Raw genomic sequence first — 26475 nt, forward strand, 5'->3', positions numbered from 1 at the left:
CGTATAACAAGCGAGGAAATGAGTTCCGCCATACGAAACGCGGGAGGGTAAAAGACAACAACGCGCGGGATTCTCCACTCTCGTTGATCGCCCGAAGGTGACGTGATTTGAATAGCCGACGTGAAGTTCGTCACCGGTTGCGTTCGGTCTCGCGGTCGCGTCGGTGCGATATATTGTGTATTCGCACCTGTAGAAAGGTATAAAAGTTTATGCTTATCGCCAAACATCAGTTAGTTTGGATATCGGTACGGTGTCGGTGACAGTAACGTTTAGTAATACTTCAGTGTTCGGTTCAGTTGCATTGTTGTAATTTCTCCCGAAGTATTTAGTGTTTTGAGTGGTTCTATTTGCCAGCTACGATTACAATTCTGAAATGTTGCTGAAGGTCGTCCCAGTAGCTGTTTTGCTATGTTCTGCGGTTGCGTTTTGTAACGGTAATTGAAAACACAAGCGGAATGCCAATTAATTTGCGGAACAGAACAATCTGTGATGATCTGTGACGAAATGTGTTAACAGTGGAGTTTGTCAGATGTGATTTGGGTTCATCGAAGAGTTATCGTGAAGGCGACATTAATATTCGTATTCTTGAACTTGAAATGTGTTAATGAAATTCTACGCGGTAAGGTGGCGTCGTTGATATTTACCGAAAAGGTAATGAGTCGGAGCTATCAATCAGCAATCGCTGCTTATCTGTTTGTCGGTTTTGTTTATTGAAATGCAAATATGGATGGTGGAATAGTAATGTTTGAATTTCATTATCTTTTGAACTGGGAACAAATTTAAGCATGTGGAATTGATTGTTAATGGAAAGTGCCATTTTCTTTTAACTTGATTTTCATTTATACTGGTTTTAACCAGGTCAGCTGCGTTTGCGAATATAATATAATATATTATAATATAATACACATACATGGGAATTAGCTTGAATCGATATATTATGAGGATGCCAAGCCAATCCAGAAGGATGATAGGGTGTGGCACCATTTAAGCATATCTCGCTTAACTTCAGAGTACCCCAAATAAATCAGTTTTCCGATAGCCCTGAAACTTTTTTTTCACAGCATTCGTAATTTAACTCGTGAGAAAAGAATTTGAGACGTGAATGATGCATGTAGCTGTTAGTCTTCGTTGTTTTGATGCATATGACGGAAAAGGGTTCCATATGCCGAAATAGTGCTCCACCCTATTTGTCTATATCGTAACAACTCTGCATATAAAAAAACACTAAAAGTATTCAATCGCCAATTAGGGTTTGTTTGTTTACAATTTGAAATGTGATTGCTTAAATTTGTCAATGGTTCAAATTTTATAAAATAAAGAATACCAATAATCTCTGTCACTCTGGTCTCTCTTCAATTGTCGAATAATCGCTGTCTGTAATCCATGATTTATTGGTATAGTGTTGTGCTTGATTGGCTGAGCATGTATGATGATTGCACAATTTAAATGCACCTTTTTCTCCAAACATTATAATTCTTGAAGTACAATGAAATACATTCTCTGAAATTTTGCTCATATGTATGTAGTCAATATCTAGATTTTTTTTCGCCGCACATTTTACTAAAATCCGTCAGTCTACGAAAAAGCTACAACACGAGCGTTTTTCTAAAATCCCTCAAACTTCATACACACTATGCCAATCAAGCCCAAACTAAACTGGTAAATCAATCATCCAGTAAAGATATAAGAAATCTATCTATATACAGCAGGCAGGTGGGCCAGACCTGGTCTCTGAATCTCAACGTTGAGATCATTCTAGCCCAATTTTCTTCAACAATATGAATTTTAGACCAGAATGTTCAACCTTCTTAATGCAATAGGAAAAATTTACAGTGTTTCCAGGCCAAAAATGACCCCAATGCACTAGGAAGGTTAAAACATAATCAAAATGCAGCTTAAAACATGTTCATGGAGCATATGTAGGGGAAGGAAGGGCATTATGCTGATGCAAAATTTGAAATTTTCGCTCCACAGTGCTCAAACGGTTAAAAATCAGGTCCTGATTAGCCTCCCAAAATTTTAACTCATTTGGTAAGAAACTGATTTGGCACAAACTTTTCGAAGTTTATATGGAAATTACTATGGGAAAACCAAACTTTTTGTTCATTTTCTTCTGCCCATTTTCCATATTGCTTTTTTCAAAAATTTCTATAACTATTCTTACGGGAAATTATCTAAGCTAAAACTTTGCGAAAATCGTTTTTCAGTCAAATGTCAAATTCCATTGTTGTTAATTGTTTAAGATATTGATAATCTTATGGCATGATCAAGCAGCTGTTCTGTGGGCAACACTGTATTCTGCAGCGTGACATAGTAGTGATGATATTTGTACCCTATTCATCGCACCAGAAACACCAATGTTGCCTGCTGAACAGTTGAATGAGCATAATCATAAGACATCAGCGACTTGAATCATTAATAACTTTTGTTCCTTACATTTGATTGAAACGAGGGTTTCAACAAAGTTGTAGCTGAGAATTACTACAATCACTGCTATCATTTTTGAAAGCATAGGGTAGAGCACTACTTCGGCCTTCTCGCCCGTTTTGGGCCTATCGAGCAGAAAACATCAAATATATCTATGATTGCGGCGTGAACGTTTCAAACATACGTTTTGTACGATGCTTCTATTCAATAGCTGCAAGACGAAGTTGAAGAACGCAAAATAAGATCTTGAAAACAAAAGGCACACTTGAAGTGTACAAAAGACGCACGCGAATTCGCTTTTCTTTCCGTTTGATAGGCCAAAGAGAATCCCAATGGCGTTTCAATGGCTAATAGGCCCAAGAAAATCCGTAGGCCCAGTTGAGACGCCAGAAACAGTTTTGCATTTTCAACAATAAACAAATATTTTGCGACCCCTTATCAGAACTAACGGTACTTATGGAAAGCTAAGCAAATTTGGAAGTCATCTGTAATAATAACATTCCGTTTGATGCTAAACTCAGCTAAATTCGAGGGGCACGCAATAGCCTTTTTGACTGCGTTGGATTTAAAGTACAAGGTGTACAAATATGTAATTAAATAATTAAAAATGAAAATTAAGTATTTCATGTAATTAAATTTAATTTCGCGTAATCAAAGCAGTGCCAGTGTAATTAACACGTACTTCAATTTGATTACGTAATTAATGTAATTATAAATTTATTTTCTGTAATTAATGTAATTAAAATTACACAAATGTAATTAAAAACGTACCCCATTCTTTATTCTTAAACTATTAAAAAAAAAGAAAACCCTTAACACATACTCGAATGAATCAATTTATTCAAAAACACTTCTTACACCCCGAAATACGCCCATTAATGTTTTACTAGACTACAAACATGACCAATTCTGCGAATACTTATACTAAATTTCTTGAAAACTGAAATAATCCACTCGCGACAATCGATTTCACTCTCGTTTTGTACGTTCAACATAATGTCGTATCTAGTGCACTGTATTCGTTAAATAATGCGCTTTAATGCAGAACTAGAATAAAATCGATTGTCACGAGTAGGTTATATCAGTCTACAACTCTAGCGACAATATACAGTGAAAAGGAAGTGATACGCATAATGAGGGCCATGATTGCCGTACAAATGAAATGGGAATCACTTAGTTGTGACGACAAGTCTTCAAATTTTACATTTCCTTAATTCAAGCAATTCCTCGAGCACATTTCCTTCCTATTAAAAAATGTTCGAATTTTAAGCCATGCTCGCAGCACAGTTCGACAGATGATGATATTAGCCTGTGCCTGAATTAACAGATTCAATGGAACATGTATTTGCATTTGCATTAATTTTCTGGTGTTACGCGTGAATTGTTCGATTATTTTAATATTTCTTTCAAACTTAATATTATTATACTAATAATAATTAACAGATTTATTGCAGAGTTCATTAACAAAAAAAAATATTATCAGGTTTTGGTTGCAGACACTAAGATGATTCAAACCAATTGTGTGCTTTTATTTGTATTATCGCCATTATATGATCACATCCATATTCAGAATTGACGCGATAGCACTTATGAAATGCGCCTCCCCATTATTCGTCTTTCCATGGGTCAACTAAACAATACTATGGGTAGAACTCCAAATCGATAGGAAACGATGAGTCCCATGTGCACAGGACACGAAATGATCGTTACCGATCAACTTGACACGCTCAAGTTATCGGTGCCGGGAAGACAATTGCATACTAGCTGCGATTTTTTCCCGGAAGTAGCGCAGCGTGTGAATGTCCAAAGTATTCACCAGCTCCAGTGTCCGTTCAGCTCTTTCTCTTAGGGGTTGTTCATAAACTACGTAGACAGTTTAGGGGGGGTTGACAATTATGCACGGCCCATACAAATTTAAACATTTTTGTATGGACAATTGTCTACGCAGGGGGAGGGGGGTCAATAATCCAGTCAAACACAGACACATCGGTGACTGATGCTTTCAAATACGATTGATTTCTATATTGCTAAAAAAAACATGCTTTTGAATTTAATTCAAAATACATATTTTAGTTTTAAACATGTTTTCAATTTACTTTGAATCATTCATATGTTTAGAGTATAAACAGATTTATTTTTGATTTGAATGAACGAAATTCGTATCCGTGGAGAAATAAATAATATTTTTACATGTAAATTTTGTTAATAATCTGAGAAAAAACTAATTTTCTTGAATTTTTGATAATTTTTCCCATTATTAAAAAAAAAACCGTGTCGAAAAAACTATATTTTCGGGGCAGTAAACTTCCCCTTAACCATACATTTTGGGGTTAAATACAAAGTGGCAAAACGTGCTTAACATAATTTTCTATTGTTATTCTGTTTTCGTTCACATCCACCAAATTAAATCCGTTATTTCTTAGGTTGAACCAGTTAGCACAAACAAACATTCCTTTCATTGTCGCATTCTTCGGCGCTATAACAGGGGCGTGCTCCAGGGTATAGGTTTTTGCCCTGCCTACACCTCGGCAGTATTGAAATCCGACTACATTTCCCATCACGAACCGATCGTTGCATGTGATTTGGCGCCAATCACCAACGTAGATTTCCTCGTAAGTCCCAGAAGATGTATGTTTATAGGATCTATTCTGAAGTCATAACAGCGGTAGCGATACAATCTATCAGAGCTGACATTATCCTTAACGTAGCAAAAGGGCCTGTGAAATTTTTGTTTCACGGGCCAATAACGAAAGGGTCTAACGGTACGCTGGGGGTAATTTAAATACATTTGTCGCTGTACATTAATGGAGTTAATGTACTTAATTTATGCGACTTGTAATTAAAGCTGAAATTTGTACTTAAAAGTAATTAAATCAAAAAAAATCCGACGCTCGTAATTAAAGTAATTAATCATGTAGTTAACTGTAATTATTGTACTTAAAAAAGGCTTGCGTAGGAGTTAAAGGTTATTGCGTGCCCCTCGGCTAAATTAAGAAAGACTAAGTATGGGTTGTGCTCAATAGGCCGGGAATGGGGTAGTAAACCCTACTAATGTAGTGAATTGTTAGATAGATATGAACAAAAACATAAATTTTCCCATAGTAATTCCCATATAAACTTGAAATGGTATGTGCCAAGTCAGTTTTTTTTTTTACTAAAGTAGTTCAAATTTTGGGAGACTAAGCAGGACCCAATTTGGAACCGTTTAAGCACTGTGGAGCGAAAATTTCAAATTTTGCATCAGTCTAATGGGCTAAGGTGGGGCATATTGAACTTGCTGTGCATTAGCCTTGGATTTCTTATGGTTGGAAACAAATTAGTTGGTCATTAATCATTGCAATGGTGATATTGAACCTACTCCCAATTAATTTGCTTCAAACAATTAGAGGTTTGGGCCTGGATTAGGGATGTTTAATAAGCCCCACCTGCTCACTATGCCCCTCTTATCACTACAACCATTTAAAGCAAGTTAAAAAAAAGTTGATCATGCTTGATCTAGGGTATATGTACCAATTATGTCTATAGTTTGTCAGTAGAAATCAATTAGATCAATGTTTTGCATTAATTTGTAAGACTCCATATAGCATACCAATAAGTGAAGCTTAACGCCTCATTATTCCCCCTTATTCTGCGCCGCGAGTGAGGTGAGATGAGTCGCTGTCATTTGTGAGGTGACAAAAGTCACTGGGAGTGAGGTGACTCTCCATTTGATTTCCACAGAGAGTCACCTCACTGGCGGTAACTTTTGTCACCTCACTAGTGAAGTGTAAAGAATTGATGGATAAAACTGACTGATAATAAAGAAAATTCTGCTTATTCAGGGTACCGATTATAGCCACATAGTTCCTTTATTCGCTTCATATTATAGTTATACTGAGGTTGTTCAGTCATACTGAATAGTAAATGAAGCTGATATATGGCCAAAACTTCGAATTTATTTGGTTGAATGATAATGATTATTAATTTACATACGTCTCTAACAAAAAAAAAGCCGAATACTAGATAGAGCTGGAATTAGGGCGTAACAGCTTTTGTAAACAATTACTTCTTTCGATGATTTCTAGAAAGTTAAGGCTCACCAACGCAAATCAACAATACCATCTGGTAGAGGAAGACTTCCCCTACCTGACGGTTATGTTGGTTTGCGTTGGCGTGCCTTGAGTTCCTAGAAATCATCGATAGAAGTCATTGCTTACAAAGGCTGTTACGCCCTAATACCAGCTCTATCTAGAATAGTCAAAATGCATTTGTGTATTGTTCTGGAGATCACTCAAAGTTGCGATTTTTGCAAAAATTTAAATAGGCAAATTAAATAAAAAATGTGTGCTATAAACATAAAACTACATATTTTCAACTATTCGTTAAACCCAATTTCATACACATTTCAACAGAGCTGTGCTCATATGTTATATTTAATAATTATTTAAAATGTATATTGGGGTGAAACGATGTTTTCAATATTGTCGGTCAAGTTGGACACCGAAAACCCCACACACGAAATTCGATTTTCTCTCGTTCTGTACGTTAAACATAACGTCGGACATAGTGCGCATTATAGCGCATGATTGTGCGAATACAGCGCACTATGTTCGACTCCATTAGCTAATTTGTTTATTATCGGTGTTGGAACCAGTTCCAACCCAGGTTGGAACTGAATAATAAACCTATTCGTTATATGGTAGAGCGCTACTTTGTCGTAATCGCCCATTTTCGTTGTATCGATCAGAAAAATCAATAATATCAATGATTTCACCGTGCACAAATCAATAATAGGTTTGTTCCGATGCGTTAGTTCATTAGCTACAACATATATCGTATTAGAGCGCATGTATGAATATTTACGCTCATTGTTCTCAAAACAAAAGAAGCGCTCTTAGTGAATCACCTTTTCTACGTTTATCCGTAGGACGAAGAAAATCTAATGGCGTTTCAATGCCGGAATTGAAACTCGTACGACGAATTTAGAATCAATAAGCAGTATTAGATTTTAAACAGTATCTCAACAATTTGTGACTCTTTAGCAAATCCAACGGTACGTATGGAAAGGTGAATACATTTAGAAGTCGTCTTTGACAGAAATATTCAATTTTTTGATCAAACCCGTTCAAAAAAGAGAGGTTAAACGCGGGCTGTGTTTAGTAGGATGAAAATTAGATCAAAACCCCATAAATATTTAGCGTACAGAAGGAGAGTAAAATCTATTGTCGCGTGTGGGGTTTTTCGGTTTTCAACTGTACTGATAATACTCGTGTCGGATCCTCCAGGGCAGTCAAATTTCGCTCGTTGGGCTATGTTTAAGTGGACTACGTTTTAGTTGGGCTCCCGTTAATTGGGCTGTAGCCCACCTAAATAATATTTTTATCAGCTTTTATTGATGAGATAACGATGTTTTAGACCATCTAAATTTGCTGAAATTGCATAAGAGCATTGTCAGTCAAAAAATGTCACTTTTGACACGATTGTCTCCTTCTGATTTGAATGAAACATTGCTCATATGTTCGCTGTAACTAATGGTTATGATTTTTTTTCTCATGAGTATCCCTTTGAAAAGGGCGTTACTTGCAGTTTGTTTTTTTTTCAAAAATGCATTTTATTAAAAACAAAAATCATGACATGAAAATAATTGATCTGATTAAAATAACACATGAAAAAAAATAGTAGTTAATTAAATGTTTTTTGAGAAAAAAAATATTGAAAAAAAAAACAGTAAATTCATAGCTAAATAAATAAAACGTTGATTCGCTCGAAAAATTCCCCTTTGATTGTTATCTCTTAAATAACGATTGAAAAAAAAAACATACTCTTTTATATTTTTTGGTAAAAAACTGATGTAATGCCCTAAAAATTGGCAAAGAGGCTAAGCTGGTTACTTGCTTAAAAAAAATCTATATTGTAATCTTTTATTGATATTTAGAATTAATGAAATTGCATATTTCTTAGAAAAATAATACACATCATTTTTGATAAATTTGCATATCAAGGCTTTTTCCTAGGTCCAGCCGTTCCGAGGGGGACGACTCTACCTGCGTGCACGCTGAGTAGATAGAAAGAAGATTGATGACGATTCTGAAGATTTACTGCAAAAAGATGATGCGCGACGCAAGAAATGAAAGAAGATTTTTCGTAGATTTGAGATTTAAATGTGACGCCCCCATCGAGCCATTCTGTAGTTAATACGAATTTAGAAAATTATAGTTATGTATTCTCAATAGTTTAGACCATTTTCAAATGTTAGTCGCGATGTTCAGCAACAAATGTTTTTTCCATGATTGTATATTAAATAACAAACAATTTATTCTCAGATATGGTGACAGTCAGACTAACCCGTTTCTATCTAGGCGCAGCGGAAGATAAACAAGTTGATGTTGTCAATTGAAAGATAGGTATTGGTGAGATAAGAAACAGTATTTTTGTATCATTCATTAGAGATTATTTTTACTACACAGCAAAAAAATAATTTTGATATCACATCAAAGTGGATGCACTACAATCATGTCGAAAATTTCATGTAATTTTTATGACCACATAAATAAACAAATGCAGTAAAAGTAGCGTAATGTCAGTTCATGCATTGTATTAATGATTATTTTGTCCTTTTTAGAAAGTAATATTACACCATATTTTCGACATGATTGTAGTGCATCCACTTTGACGTGATATCAAAATTATTTTTTTGCTGTGTACAGTTTGTTTGTTTGGGAGATTGACGCGCCCTTCTTAACCGAGGGGGGGGGCGACACATCTAAATCTCAAGTTTAGATGCTCAACAAATCTCACACTAGCGAACCAACCTTCATCATCTTTTTGCAGGAAATCTTCAGAATCGTCATCAATCTTCTTTCTATCTACTCAGCGTGCGCGCAGCTAGCCACAGCAAAACACAATCTTTTTTGCATCGTAGATAGAGTCGTCCCCCTCGCTCTTAACAAACCATCCTGTAGGAAGCTTAATAAGAATTGCGAATTACGTTATTCGATTTGTTGGATCGTATCGTTGGAAGGAGATTCTTAAATTCCCGTGGATTTCGCGTAAGTGCCTTTGCTTACGGGTCCACCCCTCCGTTTTGGCCCTTCATACAGCGATATTGTAAATTCAGATCGATAGCTCAAATTGATCTTGCTATTAAGTGGAGCTGCATACAAGACAAGATCTTCGAAGGGATGGTGGCTACCCTACATACATTCATACATTACAATTTGGTTGTTTGCAACTGGAACATAACAATTATATAACGTTGTACGATATACATCGATTTTGCGAACAAAATTACATCCATCGATGTAATATTGTATCTGCTTTTTGCTATTACATCATTATTTCATATATCAGCTTGAATTACATTGATCGATATCACATTTTTTTTTGCTGTGTTATAGAGGCCTGAAAAAGGCACATTAGCGGATTTGTTGATTAATTGGGTATATCGGAGAGTGTTTACTTATAAACTTGTTTCTCTTCCGCTGCGCCTAGATAGAGATGGGCAAGTCTGACAGCCACAGTATCTGTGAATGAATATAAACTATAGACGACTAACTATATAACTAGCTTACTTACTGTACTCTTCATTATAGATACTATAGATTCCATAGATAAGCGGAGGCTCAAAAAGTTGCTTTGGCAACCATGACAAATTAATTATCTTACTGGTATCCGTGAAAAATGTTCATGCCATCCCGATTGCCATCCAAGAGCTTTTCGTTGTGCAGTTTTGGTTTGTTCCTAACTTTGCTCAAATATTACAATACTTCCCGGAAAAAAAGGCCACGATGACGTCATGTTCGTTTGGCTACACTAACTGACAGTTCATTCAAAGAATAATACTAAGAAGAAACTGTCGGAAGAAAAGTTTTCTATTTTAGTGTCCTCTTTCACGGTCCCTGTCATCCAATGAATACCCCCCGTATGCAAGGTAATTTTGTGGATTTGCTGCCCCCACGGTAGAGATGAAATTTTGCGCACTTCTTTTAATCAAAACCAGAGACGTTGAACGTCTCTGATCAAAACAATAACACCAAAATTAGAGATGTCCCATTTTTTAATTATTCGATTTACAACTAATCCATTATTTTGTGTTTGCTGTGCTGTCATTTTTCTACCAATGAGAGTGCAGCACATGTGCCTCTGGAGAAGTTAATGCTTATATCGGCATGATATAACCGATTACAAATATTTTACTTTTCGGTTCGTTAATGTTTTAATCGAATAATGAAAATCGGCCATCACTAGATGAATGTGAAACGTCATTTCAAATATAAGGATCGTACATAAATAATGATACAATTTGAAAGGGGCTGGGGCTAATCACAAATTACGTCCCCACGGTAACTGAAATAAATACATTTTACTTCGCTTCCGCTTATCTATGAAATCTATTGTATCTATACTATTCATCACATTTAGAGCATTTTCAAAAGTTAATGTTGAGAAAAAAAAATCACATTTAAACGGAAAATGCATTGGTAGCAGCGAAATTCGATCGGAAACACTAATGTCCAACCGGTTTGCGTTTTGGGCTCGAAATGCTCATGAGTCATTTGTTTTTGATTTTGTACGCTTGTCTCTTCCGTAATTGGGGAGTTGCGTTGTTTCTAGACAATAAACGTCTAATAAATATTTTAGTTTTGTCATTATCGAGTTTCCGGTAATTTACCTTTGTCAACAGACAATCAATTAGAGATATGATAAGAACATCTGGTAGTATTATTCCGTTTACAAAAGATTAGTTTTGATTTTGTGCCACTCACATCAACAATTTATCGCATTGCTAAAGCGAACTTTTTATCAGTGCGAACCTCAACCTGAGGTAGGCGACTCAAACTCAAACGATCAAACTGACGTTTTTCAGAAAACAAGCAGATCCAATCTTGATACCCGATCCAGTTTGGAACTGAATAATAAACAAATTCGCTATTAATTTCGTTAGGTTTTTAACGGAGGATTTCGAAGATTGCTGCATGGTCACTGAGCATAACTCAGAGATAGAGACAGAGCAGGGGTAAGTCACTCTGCCACTTTGTGTATGTGCTTATTGTGTTTCATGTGTGTTTTTTGGCGTCGAAAGGTATTTCCAAAGAAGAATACTAAGATGAAACAGTCGGAAGAAAAACTTTCTATTTTAGTGTCCTCTTTCACGGTCCCTTTCATCCAATGAATACCCCCCGTAGGCAATTTTGTGGTTTTGCTGCCCCCTCGGTAGAGATGAAATTTTGCGCTCTTTTTTTTATCAAAACAATATCAGAGATGTCCCATGTTTTAAATTATTCGATTAACATCTAATCGATTATTTTTTGTTCACTGTGCTGTCATTTTTCCACCAATGAGAGTGCAGCATATGTTTGAAACGATGGGTGATGATCCTCTGGAGAAGTTAATGCTTATATCAGCATTATATAACCGATTACAAATATTTTACTTTTCGGTTCGTTAATCGATTAATCGATTATTCGAATGACAATCGACCATCACTAGACCAGAGATTTTTAAGCCTCAGAAAAATTTCTTTTCCGGCAGGACCGTACGACGGTGTTTTCAAATATATCATATTAACAATATGATCCATTCATGCCTTTTCCAAATGTTGCAATGGCGACCCGTAAAATATTGCTTTACGCACCATCTAGCGTTGAAAAAGGTCAGCAACAATCATTCAATTACAATCGAGGGGTGCGAATATAGCACTTATTACAAAAGTAAGAGTAAAATTATTTTCATTAATTACATTGTGTATATTACTTTACAATTTGTCTGACATGTCACTGTTTTCATCAAATAAAATAAAATGCTGAAATACATTCATTTGAAATATTAAACAAGTTTTCATTTGGTTTACCCCTCGTGACGATAAACAAATACATTGGTAGCCTTTTTGGCCACATAGGTGCTTTCATCGCTAAAAATTCGGTTCGCCAGCTAAGCGAAAGAGTGGATCATATTGTTAATATAATATATTTGGTGTTTTGCTCGATTTTTTTTCAAAACAATAATACAACAATCGAATCTAAACATTGTTTCTACTGTGTTACCTGACTTATAACGAATATACGTTCTATTCGAGTACCCCGAATACAAAGTATGACTCGTCTAATTTTGCATAGCATTTGCAATGTAAAATTAGACGAACTATAGACCTTTTTGACGTTTAATCGTCTTTCTCTATCTAGCACATGGATGAATGGATGGTTTGTTTTCCCACTAACCTGTTTCCCTCTTGCTCGCACTCGTTCGATTTAAATGGTGCAAATCTCTATACGTTGTATTCGGGGCACTCGTATAGAACGTATATTCGTTATAAGTCAGGCAACACAGTATAGTGGTGCCAGAATTGATTAAACAATTTGCTAATCCTGCGACGGAAGGGTGTTTGAAGTGTGTTTCTGTAGGTGTTAGCACAATGTGGCAGAATGGGTACAAATCTTTCGATGCCTTCAAAAAGCATCTACGTCAGTGCCACTTTTATTTTATCAATGGATGACATCAATTTCGTGAAATGAAGGACCATTATTTTAACAAAAAAAATCTACGAAGACCCGAACACATTCAAATAATCAGAAACGGAGTAAGCAGCTTTTTCCCGCTAAATTGCCCTTTCGGATTACAGTTCAATGTAAATCGCTAATGATCGAGGATTTAAACATATTAACATAAAAACAAACTCTACTTGATTAATTCACATTTTCGTCAATCGTTTAGCTAGCCAAGGTTAAATGAAATCTCCATAAATTCAATTCATATATCAGCATTTCCTCGTATAAAAGATATATCGGTGAACCGATTTCTCTCAAACGTTGTGCATGTGTTCCTTATTAAAAAATATTATATCTGTTTTTTTTTTTATTTCGCCATTAGGGTGCACCTTAGTAAGTTAGGGTGGGTAAAAAAATTGTCATTTTCGACTGTACATCCAAATTTAAAAATTAATAACTTTTTAACTACTTGGCCGATTTTAGTTCTTTATTCAGCAAAATAAAGGAATTGTGCTATCTACAAAAAATACGAACAAGATGATTAAACAAGTTCAAATGAACCAAAACATGAAGTAAAATGTTTTTTTTTTGTGGTTTTCACAGTATTGAGATCAAAGAAACACACCTTTTCATATTTTTATTGAAAAGCTTACACTTTTTGTAAATGTAAAAGCATATTAAAAATGCATTTTTTTTTCGTTTTTGAAACATAATTTTTTTTAAACATCATGTCACATGGAGATCTTATGTTTATGCATTTAAAGTACAATGCGTCTCCATTGAGTCATTGAGATTATTCAATTGCTTTGACTCAATGGAGACGAATTGTACTTAAAATGCATAAACATGAGATCTCGATGTGACATGTTTAAAAAAAATTATATCTAAAAAACGGAAAATAATATATTTTTAATATGCTGGTGAATTATGTAAAAAAGTATGAGCTTTCCATTAAAAATATAAAAGAGCAGTCTTTAACACTGTGAAAACCAAAAAAAAAACTTCATTTTTGGGTGATTTTAAACATGGCGAAATAAAAAATACCGTACTAATATTTTTTAATAAGGAACAAATGCACAACGTTTGAGTGAAATCGGTTTCCCGATAGGTGTTTTTTACGTGGAGTTGCTGATATAGAGTAGGTATATATTAATAAACGAACTTTTTCTTGTTTGTAGCGCAAGATGCTGAACCATGTCCTCCACCACCGAAGCACTACTCGGAGCTGGGATGCAAACCCATTGTAGATGAAGGCCACAAATGTCCGAATAGGTGAGTCAAAATTGATGGCAAACCAAAATAATCTATTATCTATCAATCATTGCAAAATAGCACGGACAACAAGTCATTGTAACAATGTGATTGTTTTTCGCCTGCAGATATGAATGCCCCGTATTAACGGATCGTGATGGCCAGAAGTGCTACTTCAACGGACACGTTTATGACGTCGATACTTCACTGTCTATGGCTGACCAGGAGCTGGTCTCGTGCTCTCCTGCTTGCCGCTGTAACAAGTATGTAACAATGCTTTTAAATTTTAAATTTGCTTTATCTATTAAAAATAATTTATTTGCAGTTACACGTCACCATCGTCGTTTATGTGTGCACATATTGATTGTCCAGAGTTCTTCGGTCGGGAGGAATCATGCATCTACCAATACAGCCCACGTGATTGTTGTGCGTCAAATAAGGTTTGTGGCACGGAAGTTGAGAAACTGGGCGAATGTCATCTAGACGGAGAACGGTATATGGAAGGCCAAAAGATATATCCAAAAGAAGAAAGTTGCTACTCGTGTCACTGCCAGAAGGGTTTCGATAACAGTACCATCGTGGGAAATCCTAATTGCCACGAAATCAATTGCGGAATTGAAGTGCATAATGTTGGCAGACTGATGGATGGTTGCATTCCGATTTACTTTGGAAATGATAGATGCTGTCCTATCTCGTGGAGATGCCGTAAGTGTTGAGCTAACTTTGACAATGCAAGTAGTTGATTTTACAAAACATGAATTTACAGCTGAAGACAAAGACTCCGTCATCGTTGAGGGACGTCTAGATATCGATGAGGAGGCCGATCCGAAGATGCAGTGTACGTTCGGTAAACTGCAGTTGAACCTTGGGGATTCCATCTCATCCGACGATAAGTGTGTTTCATGCAAGTGCACCGTTCCTCCAATGCCTCATTGTATTCAGAGCAGGGACTGTTGAAGAGTAATATTAAAGAAAACTAATTTATACAAAATTCGATGTACAAAACTATACAGAAATTCAAAGTGTGTTAATAGAATAAAGTCATAAGTGAAAATCGGCCACTTTTTCATTTATTTCAAATCGTAAATGTTTTTATTAGGGCGTCGAAAACTGTAAGTGGAAACCAATCGGTCATTGAGAACATAATGGTGGCGGCGGGTTTATTTCCGAAACGTATCTGTTTTTAAGGCGTAGGACAACTGGGTGTTTTATGCGGCTGTACCTTTTTCTCGTACTTTCATGCATCAATTAATATGGAAATTTCACCAAATGATTCATTAACTAGAAATTCTAGATGAAAAACCATTGCATTTATCTACCAGGTAGATAGGTACTTGAACAATTGGGTTGTTTAATTTCGAAAAACATATCGGTTTTTAAACAATATCTGTCACAGTTTTGTTTTCTGAACACGGCGATATTTTTGTCGATCCCATAGACATTCATCTTGATTTGTAAATCAAGATTTAAATATTTAATTGTTGACACTCAATCTATTCGTTGACAGCTCGCTCCCATAAAATCCCACCGAGGGGCGCTAAGATGGGGACTTTGGCTTGTTTTCCGTCGATCTTGTTTTCCGTGCTGAGCACCAATGCTACCAACGCTAGGGAGGCAGCTCCCACACCTGAACTCTACCTACCTATCGAACCGGGGACCAATGGCTTTACTTCCCTTCCGAAGGAAGGCGTGATCAAACATGTTATGCCTCAGAACATCCCGGCGGCGCCGACTGGGATTGAACCCAGGTCGGCTGGGGAGAGGTAATCATGTTTACCACTACCGGCACCGCTAAGATGGGGATTTTTTGCTCATGTAATCGCACTTATTTAAAATAGTTCCAGTGCACCACAATTTATGAAATTTTGGACTTAGTTTCCATTTTTAATGCAGTTTCCGAATATGTATTTACCTCAATACCCCTAAACTACCCAATTACATAGTAGTGAAATTATTTAAAACAACACTAAACCGAGAGCAAAAGCATAGGGGAAGTACAACTTGATCTGAAGTTATATTTGGTGTAAAAATTGTTCAAATTGGTAGTTATTATAGTTTTTAGTGTAAATTTTAATGATATTAACTGTCAAGTGGAAAACTACAAAGTAAAAAAAATAACAGTGTAACTTTAAGGTAAACACTAAATGACGTTTCACCGTTAATATTTAAGTTTACTGCAGCTTTCTGTTTGTCATCATTTTTGCAAAGATTTTCATTTTACTATATCCTGGCAACGGAAGTGCGGCCCATTATGCGCACTGAGTAACCGGAGTAAATGATCAATTTTTCGGCAGGAATTTTATACCTCGGTTGACCGTAAGAGTACCCCGGAAGAATATAAAATCAAAAAGAAGTCGAAATTCCCCAATAAGTTCCTGGAATGGCAAGCAATTGTGGGATGGGACCATAAACCAGCAAATTTAGCAGAAGGAGCGCCTTCTCTGGAGCAGTATGAGGTGGATTGCCTATTATGGCTGGAATTGGCAAGCTGCAATTACCCAAATTTCACCAAACAGTGGTACAGCAAAAATGGCGTCGCATTGGTTTCCAAGGAGATAAATCCGGTCAATACTCCGGAATTAAATCCAATTGAGGAATACTGGTAAATTGTGAAGCACATACTGAAGAAAAATGGTAGAACTGCAACTTACCTGAAGAATTTCCAGCGGAACATGTGTGAACAGGGCTCGTGCAAAAGATGATGGACCATGTACGAAGATAAGTTTGAGCAATGGCCTATGGTAAGAATAAAGGGTGATACGGTCAAAATTTGGTCAAGGGAAAACGCGTGTAAATCGATGAAATCGTTTATTTAAAAAATCAAATTAAATTTCTTTTTCAAGTTCAATTAGTATAAAATTCAGGAAAAATATTCAGTTAAGCTTCCGCTTTTCCAAATCCGAATTGTCGGGCCTTACGCTTGACCCCTGCCATCAGATTTTGTACAGCCACCTTGTCCACCTTCTTCGCCGCAGAAAGCCAGTTTGCCTTGAACTGCTGCTCGCCCTTAGCAGTTTTTTTGGTCTTCTTTAGGTTCCGCTTGACAATAGCCCAGTATTTCTCAATTGGGCGGAGCTCTGGCGTGTTGGGAGGGTTCTTGTCCTTGGGAACCACCTGCACGTTGTTGGCGGCGTACTACTCCATGGCCTTTTTACCGTAATGGCAAGATGCCAAATCCGGCCAAAACAGTACGGAACAACCGTGTTTCTTCAGGAAAGGCAGTTTATTCAAACACTCTTTCACGTAAATTTCTTGGTTGACAGTCCCGGAAGCTATGAAAATGCTGCTTTTCAAGCCACAGGTACAGATGGCTTGCCAAACCAGATATTTCTTTGCGAACTTTGACAGTTTCATGTGCTTGAAAACATCTGCTACCTTTCCCCTTCCTTTTGCCGTATAAAACTCCTGTCCCGGAAGCTGCTTGTAGTCGGCTTTGACGTAGGTTTCGTCGTCCATTACCACGCAGTCAAACTTCGTCAGCATCGTCGTGTACAGCCTCCGGGATCGCGCTTTGGCCGTCGTATTTTGTTTATCATCGCGATTTGGAGTCACTACCTTCTTGTAAGTCGATAGTCCGGCTCGTTTTTTGGCTCGATGCACGGTTGTAGACGATACACCCAGCTTATTTGCGGCATCTCGGAGAGAGAGATTAGGGTTTCGCTTGAAACTACCGGCAACTCTCTTTGTCGTCTCAGCGGCTTCCGGTTTTCGATTTCCCCCCGATCCAGACTTCCTGGCTGTCGACAAACGTTCCCCAAACACTTTAATTACATTTGTAACGGTTGATTTGGCAACTTTTAGCGATTTTGCCAACTTTGCGTGCGAGTAGCTCGGATTTTCGCGATGCGCGTGCAAAATTTTGATACGCTGCTCTTCTTGCTTGGACGGCATTTTGACAACTCAAGAGTGAATTCCAAAATCAAAATAGGAGCAACATTCTATACACACACACCTTCAAAATGAGGGGTGTTCAGGTTTTTTAAATGCAAAATTGAAAGAAATACGTCAAGTTGATATTGACCAAATTTTGACCGTATCACCCTTTAAAGACTGAAACAATGATCTTACAATAAGCATAATACATACTAATGTATAGCTGTTACATTGAACTATGAAAAATAAAACGCATATTTAAACACAACAAGATTTTCATGCCGGATTTTTTCATGTTCAACCTTTATTAGAGCTGTGCAAATCATACACGGTAAAAAGTTGTCACATCTAATCCAAATCATCTTGCACTTGACTTAGTCGTCATGCGGAAACTACGAATCGAATTAATTTATCATTGATTTTCAAGTGATTTGCGTTTTGAAGCAAAATGATTTGTCGTTGAAAAATATGTACTGTATAACACCTTTAAATCAAAATGATCAACATTTGAATTGGCACCATACATTGAATTTGATTTGTTTTGCTTTTGGAAGCAAATGTCAAAAAAGCACATGCTAAACATTACTCGCGAAGATGGCAAGTCAACAACAAGAGAAGCGATAATTTTTCATTTCCACCCGAAATAATTTGCATTCTAGAGCGTAAGTATTATGAAATTGATGCTGTATTCAATGATAGTGTATATTAGAACCTGTATTACAAAACTTCGTCAAACTTATCAAATTTATTGCTGAATGTCTCGTCTTGCTTCTACTACAAACCTTGCAATGGTGCTCAATATCACTTGGAAACATGTGATCTGGGTAGTAACATAGAGGCAACTCTAAGACCAGAAGGTCCCGAAGAAACGTGCTCAACTTTTAGGCTCAGCTCTGTTACTCTCTTCGGCCCCAAGCTAATCGATGCACCCTTCGAAACATAGGAAAATCCACGAGCCCCTCATTTTATCTGTCAATCTTTCATAGCTAATCAAAACAAATATAGTGTAGTACTATAATTTCAAATACAATGGGGTACGTTAATTGATGTACTTGGGACCGATAGGCTAGTGCAGTGTAAGCCAATTTAAAATCGTTAGTTTCCACCGGTTGGTAGTAATATGATACATGTTCTGTGGTCATATTCTGAATATCATATAACAAGGCTTAGAGATGAACTAGCCTTTGACTAAAAATCTCTTAAATAAAGATTAAAAAAAAAAAAAAAAAAAATATATATATATATATATATATATATAACAAGGCTTGCAGTATGAACAAGACAATATCAGGGCCAAAATTTCAAAGGGGCGTAATTGCATTTGTAAACAATAGCTTTAGCCATCGATTTCTCGCGAATAAAAGCTCACTCATGAAAAATAATGACACCAACAGGTAGACGAATGTTTCCTCTACCAGCTAGCCTTGTTATTTTGGAAGGGTGAGGTTTTATTCGCGAGAAATTTATGGCTAAAGTCATTGTTTACAAAACCAATTACGCCCCTTTGAAATGTTGGCACTGATATATTTATTTATATATTAGATAAATTAGTTGAACTTAACATAGATTGTTAATATCAGTATGGTTGATATTTCGAAGTCAAAGCACAGCACATCAACAACGATGTGCAATACAATCTAAAATGAAGTGATTTGCTGTTGATTTCATCGTGTATGTATTTATGTATATACAACCTTACTTCCACTGTGCGGCAGTGTTTTTATGGAAGAAAAATGTTTGCAATATAATCTATTATTATCTTATACTGATCCCATTGCAAACAATTTTAGCCCGGAAGTTGAAAGGTGATAGCTCTGTTGAGATTCAGTAACCCATTTCAAAATGCCTGGTCACTCACGTCCATTCCGAGGTTACTTTCACTTACAGCAAGCCCCGCATACACGTAGTACCGATAAAAAAATTCCTGCTTTGTAGATGGCACGTATTTAGTAGGATGCATTTCATATTTTTATATCTAGTTGTAATCAGTTAGATCTCACCGCTTATGTATTGTGTCCTTGCTTCTGAATCTTTGTCATCTCGATTCTCGTTGAGTCCTGTTGAATAATTGGCATCTGTAGTGGAATACTCTTCTCTCTCTTTCTCTATCACTTTCCGATGTTTTTCGTATCTCTTCTTGAATCCCCGTATTCGATTTCAGTTCATTAAAATTGTTTCAAAAATTGTATAGAAATCCAAATGGAAAAGTCTCACCAGAACCAGACTCCACCAGTTGCTCAATATTATCCAAAGCCGTCACCAAACTTCCTTCTCTCATTTATTGCGAGTATGCGCTATTTTCACTCTTCTTCTAAAATTTCTTAAGGCACTTCACCCAGGTTTTTCAAGCACTCTAGAGCTTTTTGAAGTTTAATCGGCGCACACTACTGTACCATTTAAAGCGAACGAGTGCGAGCAAGAGGGAAACAGATTAGTGGGAAAACAAACCCTCCATTCATCCATGTGTGCTAGATAGAGAAAAATGATTAAACGTCAAAAAAGTCTCTAGAGGTACCCGTTTTTCCCGCGAATCGGACCGAAAAATTCCCTCAGAGAAATAACGTTTTCTCCTCGACAAACACAAGCAGCATGCCTTAAAAATTATTTTTTCGGAACGGGTTCCCCTCGACAAGAACACGTTTTAAAAGATTTTTGTCTGAATCACGAACACCTAAAAATGATCTCATCCAAGGGATCAGCACATCTAATTGTTATGCAAATCCCTTTACATGAACATGGTGTTTTTTTTTTAATATAGTTTTATCGTTATCGCGTTTGATTTCAATATCGGTAGGGGAAACAGGACACACCTAATCCCACCTCCCTTGTTTTCTCGAAATCCAAAGGCGATTTTCTCGGGTAAGTTCGCAAAAAGTTTTGTCAAGACGGAAGGAAATGTTATACTGTCCTTAGCGTCAGTTTTTGGATCGTTTGTATTTTTTAAAGCAGTTCTTATGTTTTCACTCCGTAAGACATTTTTTGAACAGAAACATTTTTGAATATTTAATAATACGCATAAAATTATCTCAGCTCAAAGCTTTGAAGTAGAATCAATTGAGTAATACTTTTCACCATCAAATCCGACAGATGTCGCCCTGCCAGTGGTGGATAATCCAGTTTTGCGGTATGAAGAATAACGAAAAATCGTCAATTTCTCTTCAAACTTTGTTTCTAGCTGTGAGAAAATTACCACATTTTGTTGTTTTTTATCAATAGTGACATTATGTAGAAATAATGTATCGGGAAAATTACACTGTTATTGATATTTTTAATTTAAAAAACCACCCAAACGTTAAAACAATCATAAACTGTCTCCAATGGTTCAATTCAAATAGCTTTACGTATATCAACAGTTACTTCGACAGCATTTCAGATTTTAAAAACGTTCGTACAATAAAAGGTGTTCTCAGAATTACCGGCAGAAATCATCCACCACTATATAAATTTCTCACGCTTACAAGAACTGGTTTAAAAAATTCACCAAATAAAAGGTAGATGGTTCAAAATTCAGTAACTTTATCAGTATTCGATTCAGTTCTGATGTAACTTCTCTTTAAATAAATATTTGATTGACACTTTGGATTTAATCACTAGTAGCGATTACTCTTGTTAAATATTCCTGATTGTATTTCTAACAACGGCATTATTGTGCTCGGTGGTTGTGTTTTGTAACGCTAATGAATATGCAAGTGGAATACTAATTTTGACTATAGAACAGATCAATAGTTTACATCTGGCAGGAAGTGATCAAAGGGCTACATATGCATGCAGTTTTATCGCCACAGATGCACGTTTCATTACGTATATATTAAGAAGCAACCTTGATGCATTTAAAAAAAAAAACATTATCATTACCCTCATTGTAAATTACAGAATGAATGTCATGACGACTGTTTTTGCAGATGAGTCGAAAAAAAAAATGGATTTGAAATTTTCTTAATCACCCCTAAACAAATTGCCCCTGTGTGTTGTGACATACTTCCCAAAAAGCCACTGATCAATCAGTGCTGTTATTATTTTTACTGAAATACAAACAAACACGATGATTGAGAGTGTTATATGGTGTTATCTTCTGAATTGATAAACTGTTATGCAAGCACCATTCGTAATGTTTGGTTTCAGAAGATTTGTATTGGTGTTTGAGTGGGGCACAGTGGTTCGACTCATAACAAAACCTGGAAAAAGTTCAGCCAAATGGGTCACCAAATGTTCCATTCGAGCAGTTTAGGGCTAAGAATTTTTTTTAACCTTATTGGACAAATTCAGAAATGGTAAAAGAACGGGTATGCCGGAAATCTATTTTCAAATAAAAATTTAGCTTGCTTCTTCTTTCTTCTTCTTCGCATTTCAAGCTTAATGCTGAACGCATATTAGCTTATTGCGTGCTCTCAACTTAGTGTTCTAAATGCATTTCCACAGTTATTAATTGAGAGCTATGCCAATACCAATGCATGAATTTGTAAATTGTGTGGCAAGTACAATGATACTCTATGCCCAGGGAAGTCGAGAAAATTTCCAACCTGATAGATTCCCTCGACCGGACCAGGAATCTAACCCGTTGCCTTCGACTTGGTAATACCGCGCCTTTACTGACTAGGCTATGAGGCCCCCGCTATTGTCTGTTATCATAGTTTAAAAAAGTTTGCTTACGTTTGCCAAGCAACACGCAAGTTACATTACAGTGTATATAAGCTTTATATAACTGAAATTAGCTGTAAAGAAGTTTACTTGACATAATTGCATAGAGTTGTGTTACCTGTGTGAACTGATTTGGTCATAGAATATGTGGTTAATCAAAAGCTGATGACATTTCCTTTTTGATAGAGCCTAATTTATTTAGGCGATATTGGTCGATATTTTTATATTTATGATTGACTGTGACTAAAGAAAAAAAAAATCAATTTTATCCATCGAAAATATAACGGTAGTGGCGCCGGTGGTGTAGTGGTAAGCGTGATTACCTCTCACCTCAGCAGGCCTGGTTTCAATCCCAGTCGGCGCCGCCGGGATGTTCTGAGGCATAACATCTCTGAATATGCCTTTCTTCGGAAGGGAAGTAAAGCCGTTGGTCCCTGGTTCATGAGTTGACGAGTCAATAGGTAGGGTCCAGGTGTGGGAGCTGCCTCCCTGGCGTCGGTAGCATTGGTACTCAGCACGGACAAACAAGATCGAAAAACAAATCAATTAAAAAAAAGGTTATGCATGATGGATTTTAACCCTGCTAGAAACTGGGTTGGGGGTTCCCCCCAGTATAATCCTGTTAACAACGACAGGTGCGGATGAAATCTTCAATGGAGAGATTGTTTATAAATAAATGAATTCAATCAAATTAACTTTCTGCTAATTTATATCGTCCCCACCATGTCGAAATATCCACACAAGAGCCAGTTATAGGTTTGGGTTATGCATATTCTCGCTTTGTGCTACTTATGACTCATTTAAATAAATTTACATGGACTGCCCAACTTACGGGAATATGAATATAGTACCTTTCATATGGTTTCCAGGTAGATTGATCTTAGGGGTTGTTCACAAAGCACTTGGGCAGTTTTTGAGAAATTTGAGACGTCTCCTCTTCTTCCTCCGTGGATAACAATTCAAACGATTTTTTTTATTGGCTGCACTATGGTTACATTTTACTTCTTCGCCTCCGCTTATCTATGGAATCTATAGTACCGTAATGTACCGAATACCGGACAATGTATTAATCTGGACGTTCAATTTTTAATTAAATATGACACCCATTTGGCAACGTAATAGATATGTAGATAAACATGGACGACACTACAGGATCCTAATAAAATTTTCGTGTCATTTGAATCGTATTTGGGCTTATTAATCATCTTTTTAAAGTGTCCGGATTTTTAAACTAGGTGTCCGGATTTCGATGCATTACGGTATCTATAGTGATACCGTTTTTTTGTCCTATTAAACATGTGTTGTGAGGATCGGAGTTAAATAGGAATCACGCACCTTCATAACAAAAAAGGTTCGTAAGCGACTGTAGTAGCTGGAACATCAATGTTAAAACATGAATGTTAATTGATTTGAATTTGGAATAAATAAAGAGTTAAATAAACGCACATTCCGACCTACCATTTTGTAGCACAATGTGTGTGGGAGGGTGAGCCACATAATACATAGGGGAAATGGCTCTAAAGCTGACCTATGGATCTAAGATTGGGCCAATCGCTAAAAATCTGCTATTAATCAATTTTATCTAGATGAACGCGTCATTGGGACGGTACTAATGGATATTTTTGGTCGCTATTGAAAATTTAGTCGTTTGATGAATTTATGTATGGGCCGAAATTAGAGACATTTACGCCGACGTTACATCCATTTCCCCTATGTGGTATCATTTTTTAAAGATCCCCGTCTTCCTACTGCGTCATCTATGCTAGTCCCCAAAAACATTTAAAATTATGTTGGCCCATGCCTTGGTTTGCGAGTTGTTTCGATTATGTTTACATGTTATTTTTTAGCCTCGATTACATTAATGACGAATGGTTTAGAACCAAGAACGAAGTTCAGATGTACACACTATAGCAAAGGCGAAGAAGAAACAATGTTGTTAAGTCTTTTTACATCGCACATTGACCTGCCATTCCCAAACCACTAAAACACTTTTCGAATCTAAAATTCGAATGCGAATCAATAAATAATTATATGCACGATAGACAAAACCGTTGGTACCTGCTATTAATCGATTGTGAATTGTCTAAATAATTTGGTATTCATATCGCGAAGCACAACCTGATGATATGTGAATATAAAGAAACATTAACGAGCTGGGCACAAATCTATGCAGAACGGATCAGGATTTAATTTTTTGTCGTGTAGCGTGTCTGTGAAAGAAATACTTATTATTAAAATAAATCCGTATCGATGAAACACCCACCAACGTTCAGCTTATTTATTTATTTATTTATTTCATCAATCGATTTAGGTTCATAATATCTAATAATACAGACATAAACTTTTTCCACAGACTAACAGACATAACACATTGAATATTTTTTCAATATAAAACATCGTCGCTAAAACACTACCGCCATTTGTTGAGTATACTGTGATGGGCTGTACGCTGAACTGATGGCGATAGTGGGTAATCATCAAACGCAAGGGAATTGACTATGCGCGCCACAGGGGGCGGTACACCATCTAAAAAACATTCAAATTGTCCGTTAAATGCTTGTTCGATGAACAACTTGCGAGTGTTATGTCTGTTTGTCTGTGCTTTTTCTTTCTGTATGGAAAAATTACCCCTAGAAAGAATATTTTGACACTAGGTTTAAATGAAAGGAACATTTAAGATTTCGTTTGGTAAGTGTTTCAGCGATACTGATTTTTTTATAATATTTTTATTGTACCAAAGAAACCGTGATCGTACCATAAAATGGAGTCAAATTGATCCCGAATTTGATAAATTAATGGGCGCAGTCGTACGTCCATAAACAGATAGTATTTAACCTAGAGGTTGAAGTTGTCTTCCGTTTTTCTGTTTTTTTCTTCCAATAATTAGTCAGCCCTTGCGGCGCCGGTGGTGTAGTGTTAAGCGTGACTACCGCTCGCTCCAAAGGGCCTAGTTTCAATCCCAGTCGGTGCCGTCAGGATTTTCTTATGCATACAATTTCTTATCACGCCTTCCTTCGAGGGAAGGGAAGTAAAGCCGTTGGTCCCCGGTCCATGAGTTGAGGGGTCGATAGGTCCTACCTACCCTTTCCAGGTGTGGGAGCTGCCTCCCTGGCGTCGGCAACATTGGTATTCAGTACGGAAAACAAGATCGACGGAAAACAAATCAAAGAAAAAAATTGCCATTTAATTATTTACAGGCTGGATTGGGTTCCTTTTTGTGATGACTATACAGGTCAGACTTTCTTATCCGGGGGTTCGATTATCCGAGGGTTCGATTATCTGGGGCTCGATTATCCGGAGGCTTAATTTTTTTTGTAGTGTTGGATTTGAGTTTGTAAAAACAAGAATCTTATGACAAATGGCTGAATGGACGAATGGCCGAATCGACGAATGGCCGAATGAACGAATTTAAATTGATCGGAACGGTGGATTATTAAAATTTATTCCCTTAATGAACTTGACAATTGCTGAAGATACATTTGATTAAAATGTTTCACAAATTAGCAATAAGATCAATAAATAAGGAAACAGTCTTAACAACAACTGAAAAATATAATCTTAGATCTTAATAAATAAATCAATAAAATGTATTTTAAATAGAGATTATTACTTCTTTTAAACATGAGCTGTTGTTCCGAAATATTATTTTGAAGTCATTTTAAGCGCTTTCGAATAAATATTTTTTATATAGATATTTAGCTGTGAAGGACCTCATTGTATAGTTGAAAATTTGTTTTGAACTGTTGCTTAGTTGAAAATTCAATACTTTAATAATATAATTTAATACAGAACAATACTTGATCTACCAGAAGCCCCGTAAACA

The 26475-nt window shown here is 36.4% G+C and overlaps 1 protein-coding gene across 1 annotated transcript; it reads left to right on the top strand.

Annotated features, from left to right (window-relative positions):
- Positions 1–259: 259 nt before the first annotated feature.
- Positions 260–15132, top strand: LOC135708014 (uncharacterized). Its single transcript, XM_065229952.1, has 5 exons — positions 260–434; positions 14069–14162; positions 14270–14404; positions 14467–14846; positions 14908–15132. The coding sequence occupies exons 1-5, from the start codon at positions 374–376 to the stop codon at positions 15096–15098; spliced, it is 861 nt and encodes a 286-aa protein (XP_065086024.1). The 5' UTR covers positions 260–373; the 3' UTR covers positions 15099–15132.
- The last annotated feature ends 11343 nt before the right edge of the window (positions 15133–26475 follow it).

This window comes from Ochlerotatus camptorhynchus, unplaced genomic scaffold (genome assembly GCF_037179485.1).
Source record: "Ochlerotatus camptorhynchus isolate MF236.1 unplaced genomic scaffold, CSIRO-AGI_Acam_v1.1 ptg000324l, whole genome shotgun sequence".
Lineage (NCBI taxonomy): Eukaryota > Metazoa > Arthropoda > Insecta > Diptera > Culicidae > Ochlerotatus > Ochlerotatus camptorhynchus.